The sequence below is a fragment of the Gadus macrocephalus genome, chromosome 1, assembly GCF_031168955.1.
Source record: "Gadus macrocephalus chromosome 1, ASM3116895v1".
NCBI lineage: Eukaryota > Metazoa > Chordata > Actinopteri > Gadiformes > Gadidae > Gadus > Gadus macrocephalus.
The window spans coordinates 16295127-16309485 of NC_082382.1; the positions used below are offsets into that span (position 1 = coordinate 16295127).

Here is a 14359-nt window from a genome sequence, read left to right on the forward strand (position 1 = left end):
AACTCCATGTGATCATTAACTCACCCATCCAGTCTACTGTACTCTCTGTAGGGTTTCGACAATCCCGGGCTCTATGATTAACTGTCAGACACTTCTAATCAAAGAGGGATGCTCCCACTGCAAACTATATGCTGATGCTCTGGGAATTCTGCAGCGTCTGCTTCCCGATTATGACAGCATTGGCCATCAGTCGTAAATCACGTTTACGCCTTTTCAGATCGACCATGGATGAGTCTAAACCAAGATACTTATGTGCAGTGAATACAAACAAGCATTAGTTAGCATCTTTTAAGTAGTACGTGCATCATTATTCAACCACAGTCCTTATGAAATGTTGGATTTATTCATCATGCCGACAATGGATATCAGAACTCAAAGTCTTTGTTTTGACCATTTAGTGACGTTAAAGTGTCTACTTCCATGTCTATTGTCATGTCTGCACGGGTGCAACATCATACATTCAAGTCAAAAATAATGCACAGCACTCCAGCTTGTTGGATTACAATACAATTGCCTCCTACCATGCAAATGTGTTTCCACTGTCCCCTGTTGGTGAGTTTGGAAACTAACAAATAAAAAATATGCCTTTGCATGAATGACACAATATGTCAACAGAGCAATAATTTTTCAATTTCATACAAGTGGTAAACAAAGATTTATAAAAATGCATAGCACCAAGTTGACATACAGTATGTTTAAAGGATTGAGTGTGCTTGCCAGTACAAACCCATAGCAGCTTATTAGTTCCATAGCATTCGTGCTGTTGTGTTATTTCAAACGTCTTTAATAGAAACAGTTTAACATTTTAACATAGCATTTGCTTCACATAAGTTAAAATAAAAGTTGAAAACAAATAACGAATGAAAACAAAACATAGACGATCAAAGGAAAACATGACAAATGCCCTATTGAATAAAAACTCCAGTAAAAGCTATACACCCAGCTATACAACCATAGGGTGTCTCTCCCAAATCTGTTTGTGTCTGCCTTCCATTGTCTTCCCCCTCCTATCAATTCACTGAACTGAAACCCAAGACAGCTGGGCAATCTAGGCCAGGGGGCTTATAGGCATTGGCTTTCACTGGCCCGGCTGATTTGTATCTATGCAGACAGGGTGGAAGAGAGTTGAAGAAAGGCCGTTGAATTCTCTCGAGCCGAAAGAGAAGAAACATGTTTTTTTTGTCCCGCAACAAAGATGCTACTTGTCTCCGTTCTGATTGGACGCCACGTTAGCCGCACAGTCTTTGATCTCGCCCTTTAGCTCGGCGAGCTGTTCCGAGTGGTCGGACAGAGTGCCGCTCACCTGGGCCAGGTAGGAGTCCGAGTGTCTCTCCAGCTCCGCCCGGATCTTCTCCAGGTGCTCCGCCAGCTCTCCCAGGCTGGAACACTGGCCCTCCACCTGGCTCACCCGGCTGTCTACGTCCTTCACCTCTTTCTGAACACCCAACGTTGAGCTCCTGCACCCCTGGAGCTCCCCGGACAGCCTCCTCCTCAGGGCCACGAGCTCCCCCTTCAGCTGGGCGAGTCGCCTCTCCCCCGCCCCGAAGGCGGTGGCCTGGTGGCCGACCAGCCGGGCGATGCCGAGCATTTGGTTGGACAGCTGGTTCTCCCTCTGCTCCCAGGTCGTGTTGGCGTGACCCACTTCCTTCGCGATGTAGCTCACCGAGTCTCTCAGGCCCTTGAGGGTGCGGTTCACAGAGTTGATGTTGACCTTGAGCAGGGTGATCTCCCCCTGGACCGAGCCCTCCGTCTCCTCCTGGGCGATGCGGAGCAGCAGGTTCCGCAGGGTGCCGTTCAGGCGGTCCAGCTGGTCAGAGTGCGTGTCCAGGCGGCCGCTCACCTTCTTCTCCAGCTCCCCGCACTCCTCCTCCGCCTGGGCCCCGCTCACGCCCGCCGCCACCGGGCTGGAGGGCGAGCAGGAGGAAGTGCAGAGGAGCTCCAGGTCTATCAGCTGCTTCTGGAGGCCGTCCAGGTCCCCCTCCACCCTGCGTCGCACCGACTCGATCTCCGTCTCCAGCGCCGGCACCACGTGGCCCTCCAGCAGGGCGGGCGCGGTGGCGTTGCTGAGCTCCTCCACGGCCACAAACACCCTCTCCTCCAGGGTCTTCAGCTTCTCCTCCAGCATGGTCTTGAAGCCGTCCAGACCCCCGGGGACCGCGGCCAGGCCGTCCAGCCCGCCGTCGGTGGCGTTCAGGCGGCCCTCCATGTCCACCAGGCGCGCCTCGATGAGGGTCTCCACGTGGACGCTGTGGTCACTGAGGGCCGTCTGCAGCTGCCTCTGGGACTCGGTCAGACCCTTGACCGACTCCTCCAGGAGGAGCACGCGACGGGACAGGCTGTTCACCTGCAGGGATAGTTCAGGTCCATATCAATCGGCTTCATCACGGCAGCATACTTCGATGGCTCATTTAAACATAGCCATTATCGATGCTCGATTACTGCATTTATAATCACTAGTTAGGTTCAACGGTTGAATCTAATGACCTTTATCTCCCTAAAATTAAAAAACATGGGTGACCTGTCATTTCATACAAATGTTTCCATTGCAGCTTTCCCGAATAATAACAAACAAATGGCAATTTCAAGAATCATGTCTACACATGTATGCCCCCGGTGGATCTGAGCGGCGTAGCTACCTGTCCGCAGCAGCTCTCGGTGAGAGTGAGACCCTGGATCTGAGCCTGCAGGGTGCCCAGCTCCTCCCTGATGCCCGTCTCCCTGCCGTCCAGGGACTGCTGCATCTGCTCCTGGCCATCCACGTGCTCCCTCTGGCACTGCCTCTGCACCGCCACGATCCTCTCGTCGCAGTGGCTCTCCAGTCCCGTGAGTCGCCTCTCGAAGCCGTCCAGGATGTCGGCGCGCACACCCGCCAACTTGGCGTCCAGGATTTCCTCCAGGAGGACGGAGGCCCTGGACCCCGGGACGGGCCTCCCGCTCGCCGCTTCCATCAGACTCTTGAGCTGGCCGTCGTGTCCGAGAACCATTCCCTGTGGAGGCACGGGAGGAGATCAAACACGGCTCAATCAGCCATGGGAGTTCATTGGTTCCGGTCCGTGTTCTCAACTTTTACAAAATTCATCAGCTTTTTCCAACTTAAATTTAAAGACTTATCAAGGTCATTTTTTAACTTGTAGATCCCAGTAATGAAATAAATAAATTGACTGAATAATATAAAGGTTAAATAAATGTTCAACGTTCATGGTAAATGTATTGAAAAGGATTCTAACATTTCAAAAAGGCAAAAAGGCTATTAGTTTTATTGTTCACGCTGTTCACAACCAATCAACTGTCTCTATTAGTTTATTCATACCCTAATAAATCATCACACTATCCATTCATGATCTACAAGCCCACAGACCTTTTGAACTAGGTTGAATGAAAAGGATTGATTGATAGAGCCAAAACATAGACATCATTAAACGATCATTACACGATAGCATTACCCCAGTACACAGGCAGCATGTCGCCATACCTGGATCTCCTCCAGGACGTGCGCCTTGGCCCGCAGCTCATTCTTCACCTCCGTGACCCGGCCCTCCAGGTCTCCCAGGCCGGCGAAGCCCTCCACCCCGTCCAGCCGGCCCCCCGTCCCCTCGGGGAACACCCCTAAGCCCACGGAGGAGTCCACCAGCCGGGGGGAGTTGGCGAGGAGGGTGCTGAGGATCTTGGTGGTGTCCTCCCTGAGGGAGGTCCGCATGCGGTCCTCCAGGCTCACCACCATCCCGTTCAGGGTGTCCAGACCCTGGGTCAGGCGCCGCAGGTTGTCCTCCATGCGGTCCAGCCTCTCGCCGCTCACCCCGGACCCCCCAAACCTGCTGCCTGCACAGAGGACACATACAGAAACAGAGGTCAAAGACAGAGACAGAGGTCAAAGACAGAGACAGAGGTCAGAGACCGAGACTGAGTTCAAAGATAGAGACAGAGGTCAAAGACCGAGGTCAAAGACAGAGACAGAGGTCAAAGACAGAGACAGAGGTCAGAGACCGAGACTGAGTTCAAAGATAGAGACAGAGGTCAAAGACCGAGGTCAAAGACAGAGACAGAGGTCAAAGACAGAGACAGAGGTCAAAGACAGAGACAGAGGTCAAAGACAGTGAAAGAGTTCAAACACAGAGACCGAGGTCAATGACGGAGACAGAGGTCAAAGACAGAGACAGAGGTCAAATACTGAGACAGGGGTCAAATACAGAAACAGAGGCCAGAGATAGAGACAATGGTCAAAGAAAGAGGCCGAGGTCATGACGGAAACAGAGAACAAAAGGTGAGATGGTGGGCGTTTATTTGGAACGTAGTGACAAGGGTCTAAAATCCAAGCCAAAAGTTGTTGGGTTCAATCACCATTGTCCGCAGCCGACTTGTAGGCATCCCTGGGCAGGATGCATCTTTAAAAAAGGCTTTGCTAAATTGTAAAACTGTAGGAACTTATTACACTGCTATTTCATCAAAATACATTAATGCCCTCCTCCCAGCCAATCAGAATCAGGCATTCTTAAACGAAATAGAATAAATACATTATTATATTGCTACAAAGTAGTTTGTAAGTAATAGGACTGTTTTGAAAGCATCCCTATGTCCTCACCTTGGTTTGGTTTCCCATTGCCATGTATGCTGGGGATGGGCCTGCCTGGCTCTATCTGGCCCTCTCCAGGTTTGTGGTCCTCGGTTGGTCTTGGACCATGGGGGTAGCCCCTCAGACCTGGTCGGTGAGGGGGAACAGCTCCCTTGGATGGGGGCAATGTGCCGTCAGGCAGGGGTGTGGAGCCATCGTGACAGTTTTCACCTGAGAATCCCGGACAACACCTCCACTCTAGCTCAGTAATGGTCTTGTGGCCGACCTTGTATGTGGGCTTGTAAAAGGTCCGGTACCTGCAGAGCACATGGAGAAGGCAACCAGTTAGCCTAAACACACATTAAGTTTGTATTCATAGTCGTAGCTCTGAAGTTTTGTGCATTTATATGGATTCAATAAGAGCTCTGATCCAGGGAGAATAAGTAAAGATGCAATGGGTAGATCCCATTACTGCAGTTAATCCATTGGATTAACTGTAGATTGGAGGGAGATAAAGACACCAAATTCAAACTAGATTTTATATTAAATTAGATAGAAAATCTTCAATTATATAGAAAGTATTTTGGCTTGTGGCTGCGTATCTATCTTGCTTTAGTTATTTTAAACAACAATCAGGTCACAATTCAAACATGCATATTTCAATACTTGTCCATTTATTCATAGAAAGAAAAAAATAGCAGGGATGAAAATGATAAAAGTTGTTTGTGTAGGCCCATAGCTTTTACAGGGATAGCAATACAGCAATGCATTAACGCTGACTCTCCCAGGTTTCACTCTGTTGATAATCACCACCGATAATCACAGATGTTTCCGCAGGGCAAAATCTTTTCCAAAGTAAACACCGTGGACACTAGAGGGCAGCAAATATGCATTGCTTCTTTTTTAAACGCGTAATGAGCTTGGGTTGAAAGGCGCGTACAACATGGTAAGGTAAATCATTGACTCAGAAATGTGTTTCTTAAAAAATGATATCTTAAATGAATTCTGCACAATGAAGTCTTTCTCAATTTAATATACATTTGTATTCAGACATTAGGGTTTTTTCTTCACTCTTACATGACCACCGGACACTTCTGACCCCAGATGCACTTGGTGGTGTATTCTGCCTTCACGTAGGTGGCGACTCCGTCCTGCATGGTGCACGTGATGTTCCTCTGGACCACGTAGGCACAGTGGTTTCTGGAGGGAACACGAAGAGCAAAGGCACTGTTAGGTATTTTTTTCTGTGGGACATATTAGCTAAAAGAAAACAATGAAAGGTAATTAAATATATCCACCAAACCCTATTAGGCGTAAAACTGCCTGGACAAATGATCTCAAACTCAATTGGAAACTCAATGGGCAAACACTTGTGTTCACTCTTCCGCCTGCGTTTAAGATAAAGTACTTGCCCCCCACCACAAAAAAAAGTAAATATATTTATGAAGGCAGTATAATAAAGATCAAGACGTTCCAAATTGACATGGTTGGATGGAAAAGCCGAAAACAACAATACCGGGCATTTGTTCAGTGAATAATCAGTGTGAAGCTAATCAGGCTTGATTAGCTGCAGGTGGAGCATCATGACCTCTGGCACCACTGTGTTGTCTGTGGTTAAAACGTGACTTATTTTGCGGCCTTGGTGTTTGTGCCTTTGATTCTCTTGCTTGTCTCTCTCCTCCCTTCATTATTTTCAACGTTTGCACTACTAATGTTGTGTTTGTCGACTTAGTACAAGTACCATCCTTGTGGTTGAATCATTCTGGTTACAGGCCGCTGTAATCGCGCCGTAAGTAACCCAATAAAGGATCTGAGGCCGATCCAACAGCGGTTTGCAATCTGGAAGCGTGAGCTTGTGTGAGCTTGTGCAAAGCCACATAAAGCGTCCCCATTATAACTATTACAGCTCTGTTGTTGCGTCAGACTGGATGGGTGTGTGATGGTGTGTGAGTGCGTGTGTGTTTTTGTGCATGTACGTATTTTTGTGTGTGTTTCTATATCTAAGTGTGTACGTGTGTGTGTGCAAGCGTGCATGCATGTTGTGTGTGTGTGTGTGTGTGTGTGTGTGTGTGTGTGTGTGTGTGTGTGTGTGTGTGTGTGTGTGTGTGTGTGTGTGTGTGCATGCATGTGTGTGTGTGCGTTTGTTCTTTGTGGATTTGGGTGTGCGGTGTATGCGCATGCCCCTGTGTCTCTTTCACACATGTTCTCCCTTCTTTTGCCAGTGCAGTCATAGCAACTGGTAAATGTTCCGTGGCCCTGTGTGCAGCCCAGGGAACGCACTGCGCTGTGCTCTTTAGACTTACATGTGAAGCATTTCTCCCATTCGGAGGGGAGGGTCCCCTAACACATTCAGCACTGAGCAGTACTCCACAGCTGTTACAGCACAAACAGGAGTGTTTCAATAGAGGAGTGTGGGGTGGGGGGCGGCCAATATGCCAACTCAACAGGTTCTAAGGGCTAGGAGATAGGGCAGTCTGTCTGTGTGTGTGTGTATGTGTATGTGTGTGTGTGTGTGTGTGTGTGTGTGGGCAGGCATGTGATCTTATTTGTGTGTGTGCGTGTGTGTGTGTGTGTGTGTGTGTGTGTGTGTGTGTGTGTGTGTGTGTGTGTGTGTGTGTGTGTGTGTGTGTGTGTGTGTGTGTGTAGGAAGGCATATGATCTTATTTGTGTGTGTTTGTGGGGGTGTGTGTGTGTGTCTGAGTGCAAGTCTGTGCCCGTGTGTGTGTGTGTGTGTGTGTGTGTGTGTGTGTGTGTGTGTGTGTGTGTGTGTGTGTGTGTGTGTGTGTGTGTGTGTGCATCAGTGTGCGTGCATCTGTGTGCATGCATGTGTGTGTCTGCGCGTGCATGTTTGTGTGCATGTGTGTACGCAGGTTGTTGACACATGTTAATACGGGCTGGAAGAAGCGGCAGCGGTCGGTCTGACTGAACTCTTTCATACCAGACTGACAACCTGTTGCCAAATCATGTGCTCGTAAGTGGTAAGCCAGAATGTGGTGACTTGATGTGGTATTATTGGATGTTTTTAAAGTACTCAAGCATGACACATGTCACGTTTTGGTGAAGTGAACTTCACTTGAAAAATAAACACCACACAGAAGGGCCTGGGGGGTGGGGGGTGGGGGGGGGGGGCTCTTGGGGTGGCAAAGGGCGAAGGTTAACTCAATGTTATTCAGCGAATATCTTCATTCCTGTGAAGCGTTGGTCGACGAGCGTCTAGTGAATCTAGATTTAATAGCTTCTTTCCAAAGCATAAAACACAGGTAGTGGCTCAATGTGTTTGCACCGTGCGACTACCAGACCAGACACATTCAGGCACCTGTCTGACAGCTGATGGAGAGCAGACTGTGTGTGTGTCTGACACTGACTTGACCAGCAGAGTCAAAACTGATCACTTTTGTTTGACAGGTGCACATCTGGGAAGAGCTTTTGACCTTCAGACCAACAGAATGCCACGCATTCATGCACGCACAAACACACACATGCACTTGCACGCACACACACACACACACATAGACACACACATACCAGAAGCAGACAGCATGGTGTGCAGGAATCCAGATGTACCAAAAAAAAATGCTCCTCTCCCACTCTTAATATTTCTACATTTCTTCCTTTCACTCCCTTTTGCACCTAGACACTTAATGCTCCACTCCATCATGCTATTTTAGCACGCTTTTATCACTCAAACCTGGGGGAACAGGTTTGTTTCACTTTCCTTTTGCTTCATATTTGCTTACACCAATCGTGTTGCTGGAGGAGGGGATCTATAAGGGACTAATCGACAATCAGAAACTCTGTCAGCAATAGTTATCTGTCTGTAAAGGTATTAAATCAACACTGACAGTATCGACCGGTCACTGTAACTAATAAAATGCTGTGGCATTATTAAAGTCCACTTGAGAAAGCTTCATCCACTTGCACGAATGAGTTTTCATCAGTAGAAAGGAAACAAATAACAAAGCGTAATTCCGCCCCTTGCAGTTTCTGGCTTCGGGTCCAGGCTCTGTGTCGTCTCTGACCACAAGTTCTGCTATAACATATTAGGAGTGCTGGAGCTGAGATTAAGCACACAGAGCCCTTGCTGCTTTAGCAGTGAGAGTGTTTTGATGAACCCTCTCTCTCTGTATGCTACAGACTGGGGTCTGGGGCTGCCAGGGGTCAGGTGCTGTGCACTGGCAGAATAGGAGTCTATGAGAACTGAATGAGACACAGACATACTTGGATGGTTGTGATGAGCTTTAGGCAAGGCGCAACCTATGGCTGAATTGTGTGGCCTTTTAGATGCATTCACATGTGTACTCAGTATGCATGCACCCACAAGCATGCACAACTGAGTACACGTACACACAGACTCACACAGACAAACACACACAAACAAGCATGTTTACATGCACAAACACACATTCACAAACACACACAAATGCATTCTGACACACACTGCTTTCACATTTGAAACAGATTGTTTTGAATGCTTTGAAATATGATTTTTATAGTGATAAGCATTTCCACATGCGAGTTTGATCACTCCAGCAGCACAGCTGCACACTATGAGGGTTGTGGAAACCAACACCAAAGTACAGCTTCTAGCTTGAATTAGCGCAATGATGGAGGACACACACAGAAAATATTTCCAGGAGCACGTGGGCCTCACTGACAGAGATCCCACCGCATCAGAGGTCAGCTTCACAGCATGGCAAGGGCAGACATCTGAAACTATCTGTAAGGGCATTAAGTGGTCACATGCAACCAAGAGAAAGGAACAGAGACATTAATAACAGTTGCTTAGGTGTTCTTTCTCTCCCTGTCTCTCTCTGCCTCACTTGTGCTGTGTGTGTGTGTGTGTGTGTGTGTTTGTGAATGTGCAAGTGTGTGCGTATCTGAACATTTTGCATAGGTATTCTTTCTCTCCCTGTCTCTCTCTGCCTCACTTGTGCTGTGTGTGTGTGTGTGTGTGTGTGTGTGTGTGTGTGTGTGTGTGTGTGTGTGTGTGTGTGTGTGTGTGTGTGTGTGTGTGTGTGTGTGTGTGTGTGTGTGTGTTTGTGTATGTGCAAATGTGTGCGTATCTGAACATTTACGTTATTGTAAACAATAATGTATGCATGTGAGGGCAGATGTTAAGGTCTTGGCGTGCACGTAACCGGATTACTCATCGTTCTTTCTGTTATTGGGTTGTGCTGTATATCCACAGTGGGGGCTTATGGTGAGGTCACCTGTGGCTAGCCTGGCGCTCCCTAGCTAGCCTGCGATGGAAGGTGCTCATGGTAACCCCTAAAGGAATATAGATGATTGATGGTCACGTTCCTGCACTGACACCCGTCTTCACCGGTGATATTTCATTCCATTCCGGTGATATTCAACACGCCGGCGGGAAATGAAAAAATAAAAGGCAGGGAAATGTAGTTTTTATGCGTTAGTCACACCTCATCTGTCAAGATGCAACTGGTTTAGGTTAGGTCTGTTGGGGTAGGGTGTTGCTCATCTCTCAGATCGGGTCTGTAGCTCGGGTTGTGACGAAACCACAGAGAACAGCCCAGTTCCAGTACAATCAAGATAGATAAAGGTACATTCAATCAATGAATACATCAACATATATATTAATTTTTGTATTCGTTCCTAGCCTGTGTCATCAGTCATTTATAATCTGCTTTTCATAATCTGGTGCTCTGAGATTGGAATTAAACTTGTTTTTGGGTATCAGAAAGCCACTAAACAAACTTTAGTAGTCTTTCAACAACCGTTAATATTATTTGTACAATGCACTTGAAAAAAAATAAACGGCTGAGCAAAACATGAGCCCACCCTAGCCTCCCGGCAACGCCCACCTTTGTCACCCATCAAGGTAAATAAACTCAGTCCTTGTTCAGAGTGAGTAATGCCACCCCCCCCTTTATAACACTAGGGCTCTCCATGCCAGAAGCCTGTCTCCAGTCCAGACCGTGTCATTTTTTAACTTCAGGTCTGGTCCCTCTGTAAATATTTCCAGTATAAAGTTTCACTTCAGAAATCCCAGCACAGGGTTCCCTCCTGGGAACAGCAGCATTCCCATCTCAAGATGCTCACATGGAGCGCTTTAGCACATAATATTGTTGCTTCTGGACCCGCCCTGTGCTGCTAGTGTCCAAACCAAATGCCCCACTCTCTCGTAGCGTCGGACCATCCTGTTGTATTTGTCTTATGTAAGTTGTTTGGATCCTTATCTCATTTCATGGCCTTTCTTACACGTGTTCATGATGTTTCTGTCGTCACAATTTGCTCCCTGATAGTACTGCTTTGTCCTGCGTTGCGATTGGTGCTTTTGACGCTCCGGACCATGAAGCCCCGCCCCCCTTCACTCCTGCCCAGCTGGTCACCTGCGAGTTCCAGACTGTTTGATCCCAGACCCGATACCGCCGGCCCGGACAGATTTATGACCGGGGGGGCGTCCCTTAAGGTGGACCGTGGAATCCATAACAGGTCATTTGACATAGCAACGTCATTTCTGTGGGCTAATAAATCTCCCAGGAGGCTCGCCGTTTCCTTCTATGGGTTTTTAATGAAACTCTATTTCTCTCCAACTGGCAGGTCTCACGAGTCCCGGGGTGCGAGGTTGATTGACACTGTTGTTACTGCTAATTAACTGGGCAGTGATACTCCCAGCCCTAGGACCCAGGACCCAGAGGGATCATTCTGACAGGTGGAGGCACGAGGTCAACTTAGAGCCAGCCACGGCTATAGCTATAGGCTTTAAGGTTGAACACCATATTTTGGGATTGAAACACCTGATGATGAAACTAGATCACTTGGATAGGAAACCCTGCCCTGTTGTGAGAGGAATAGAGTAGATCAGACGTTGAATCTGTCGTTCAGCCGATATAGTCATGTCCATGCTCTGTCGTCATGTTTTCTTCGGTAGTATGCTAAGAAGCTAAACCGCCAGTAGTAAAACCCTTCCAATAACTTTGTTATGATCCTCTGGCATTTCCTGAGGTAAGAAATCTGCTCCGGGTAAGAAGTTCTGAAGGATTTTTTAAGAAACTGTAATACCAGTATTAAGTCAAGGAAATGCCATGCTACTTATAATCGGGATCCGTTTAGCCGTCCTACTTGATTACTCTTCAGTCTGATTTGGAGGCTGATAACTGACTTTCAAAAAAATTCGACTGTCAGTTCCATTTAGCTGTTTTCACCAACTAAATGAGTGAGGTTTAAAACTCGTGAAACCAAACTCAGAGTCAAAGGCCGGATACTTTGAAGTAGGATCCAAAAGAGAAGTAAGGGCTAAGAGAGGGGAGCAAGAGCCTTGGATCTGGAACAGAAGAGCCTGTCGTGACCCTGAGCAGGAGATCGGCTGCCTGCTCTCCTTCCATCACACGCCCAACACAAACGTACAGCACCGACCCATGACCCACGACCCTTGATCTCCGCCAACCCCGTCACCTTTACCCCCCCTTGACCTGTGTCCAATTCATCAAGCCGTGGAAGCCGTTCAGGAAATGTTTTGTTTTGGCTAGGAGCATCAATATATTGGGTCGCAGGAAAACAAACCGAATATACTAAGAATACAAACAAAAACAGCACAAGTAAAATGATGAGATGTCACGGTGGCTGAATGCAACATTGAACTTGACTTGACTGTGACTACAATATGCCATATGCCATCGCTGAATATCAGACAAAACAATAATAGACAAATGTTGAGAGTAACACAACACAACAGCTGTGGAATTGTAAATAGACAGGGTGGATAAAGAGTGGGTGGCTTGTTATTTCCACTGACACTGTGTGATCGGTATGTCATCGTTAGGTTTCACACGCTTGTAAATGAGTGCAAACACACACACATAAACACACACACATACACAAACACACACACACACACAGACACACACACACAAACACACAGACACAAACACACAGATCATCAAGAAACACAACTGGGAGTGCACAAAGTAAAAGTAGCGAGTCATGCACACCCCTCAACACACATGCACACCCAGAAAGAGAACTGAAAAACCCAGAGCCAGCGAGTGCACATGCAAGCAAAGCACAAAAACAAACACACTCTCCTCCACACGTTTTGGCACACGTGCGATCGTGCGCTTTCTATTTCCACTGAGCAGGCAGACCAACAACTGAGCTCATGTGTCGTGCACTGCTGTGTGTGAACAGACCTTCCCCCCCCCTTAGGGGCTAGCTATGTCCAGCACGGGTCAAGTCACCTCACACAAACACTACTGTGGGGGTGACCTCAAACATGATGTCTCATGGAAGAATGTTATGACTAACCCCCCCCCCCCCCAAACACACACACACACACACACACACACACACACACACACACACACACACACACACACACACACACACACACACACACACTGTCCACAAACTCCTATTCCCTCTCTCTCCTCTCCCCTCTCTAAATATGAAAGAATATGTTTTACTATAGATGGTTGAAGCCAGCTGGTTGCCGACATGGAATAGAGAGTAACCCTAGAAGATGGACTGCATGGGGGCTGCTTTGACCTTAGGGGATCGTCTGAGAGGTAGCCATTAAGGCACATAGGTGTATTGGGGTGTGTGTGTGTGTGTGTGTGTGTGTGTGTGTGTGTGTGTGTGTGTGTGTGTGTGTGTGTGTGTGTGTGTATTTCTGTGTGTATATGTGTCAATTTGTGTGTGTGTGTGTGTAAACACAAACTTGTGTGTGTGTGTGTGTGTGTGTGTGTTTGTATTTGTGTGAGTGTGTGTGTGTGTGTGTGTGTGTGTGTGTGTGTGTGTGTGTGTGTCTGTATGTGTATGTATTTGTGTGTGTGTGTTCGTGTGTGTGTGTCTCTGTGTGTGTATATTTGTATCTATTTGTGTGTGTGTGTGTGTTTGTGTGTGCGTGTGTGTGTGTGGTGTTCTGGTATTAATAGATGTGTTGGCGCCAATGTCGCCAAGGTAAACAGTCTCGTGCCAGACTGTCACATGCTGCCCACATACATTCATCTTCATGCGACACGTAGCATCCACATTAACACCTCTAAGGGAGGAATATAAGTCTATATATATAGCGCTTAAGACGCAGAGTGATAAACGGTGATGACTGAGTATGCAAAAGTGAATGAGGGGGGATCAGAGAAGAATAGTTATAATGTTAGTTCAGGTCATAGATATTTAGGAAATGTTTCCATGAAGGACTTCGCTTTAAATCAAAGAGTGTTGTGGTGATGTATAGAGGATGTTAACAATTACAACAATAGTAAAATGTGATTGAGAAATTGGTAAAGAAATTGGCTTTGGGCGATCTGGCTGATAAAACTATTATTCAAACATTGAGTTGACATTTTTATCATTTTTCATGAATGAGTCGGTAGGGGTTAGGCATCTTGCTGAATGATGGACCTCAAACATTAGGGATTTAACCCAGAACCATTGGGTAGGAGTAGATGTCTCTCTAACATCACAGGTCTGGGGTCCTACTATCACAGGTCTGGGGGTCGTACCACTACAGGTCTGGGGTCATACCACTACAGGTCTAGGGGTCGTACCACTACAGGTCTGGGGGTCGTACCACTACAAGTCTGGGGTTCCATCACTACAGGTCTGGGGGTCGTACCACTACAGGTCTGGGGTTCTACCAATACAGGTCTTAGGTCCGAGCATTACAGATCTGAGGTCCTACATGCAAGGCTGAGCTGGGTCGTGGAGAGTCTGCGACCCAGCAGACCAAAGCCATTCTCTGGTGGGGGAGGGCAAGCAAAGAGAGTCATGGGATGCAAAAGTGACATGAATCGACGGCTCTGATGGGCCAAATATCACTCACCACCCTCAGGGCAAAAATAATCTCTG

General features: G+C 47.3%; 1 protein-coding gene across 1 annotated transcript in view; it reads right to left on the minus strand.

Moving 5' to 3' along the window:
• Positions 1 to 274: 274 nt before the first annotated feature.
• The window catches only part of LOC132455608 (EMILIN-3), a 16464-nt gene continuing 2379 nt past the window's right edge, over positions 275 to 14359 (minus strand). The window contains exons 3-7 of the mRNA XM_060049504.1: positions 5627 to 5749; positions 4580 to 4866; positions 3473 to 3819; positions 2637 to 2987; positions 275 to 2344 (exon numbers count right to left, since the gene is read on the minus strand). Of these exons, the coding sequence (XP_059905487.1) occupies positions 1199 to 2344; positions 2637 to 2987; positions 3473 to 3819; positions 4580 to 4866; positions 5627 to 5749 (2254 nt within the window). The 3' untranslated portion in view covers positions 275 to 1198. The remainder of the gene's footprint in view (positions 2345 to 2636; positions 2988 to 3472; positions 3820 to 4579; positions 4867 to 5626; positions 5750 to 14359) is intronic.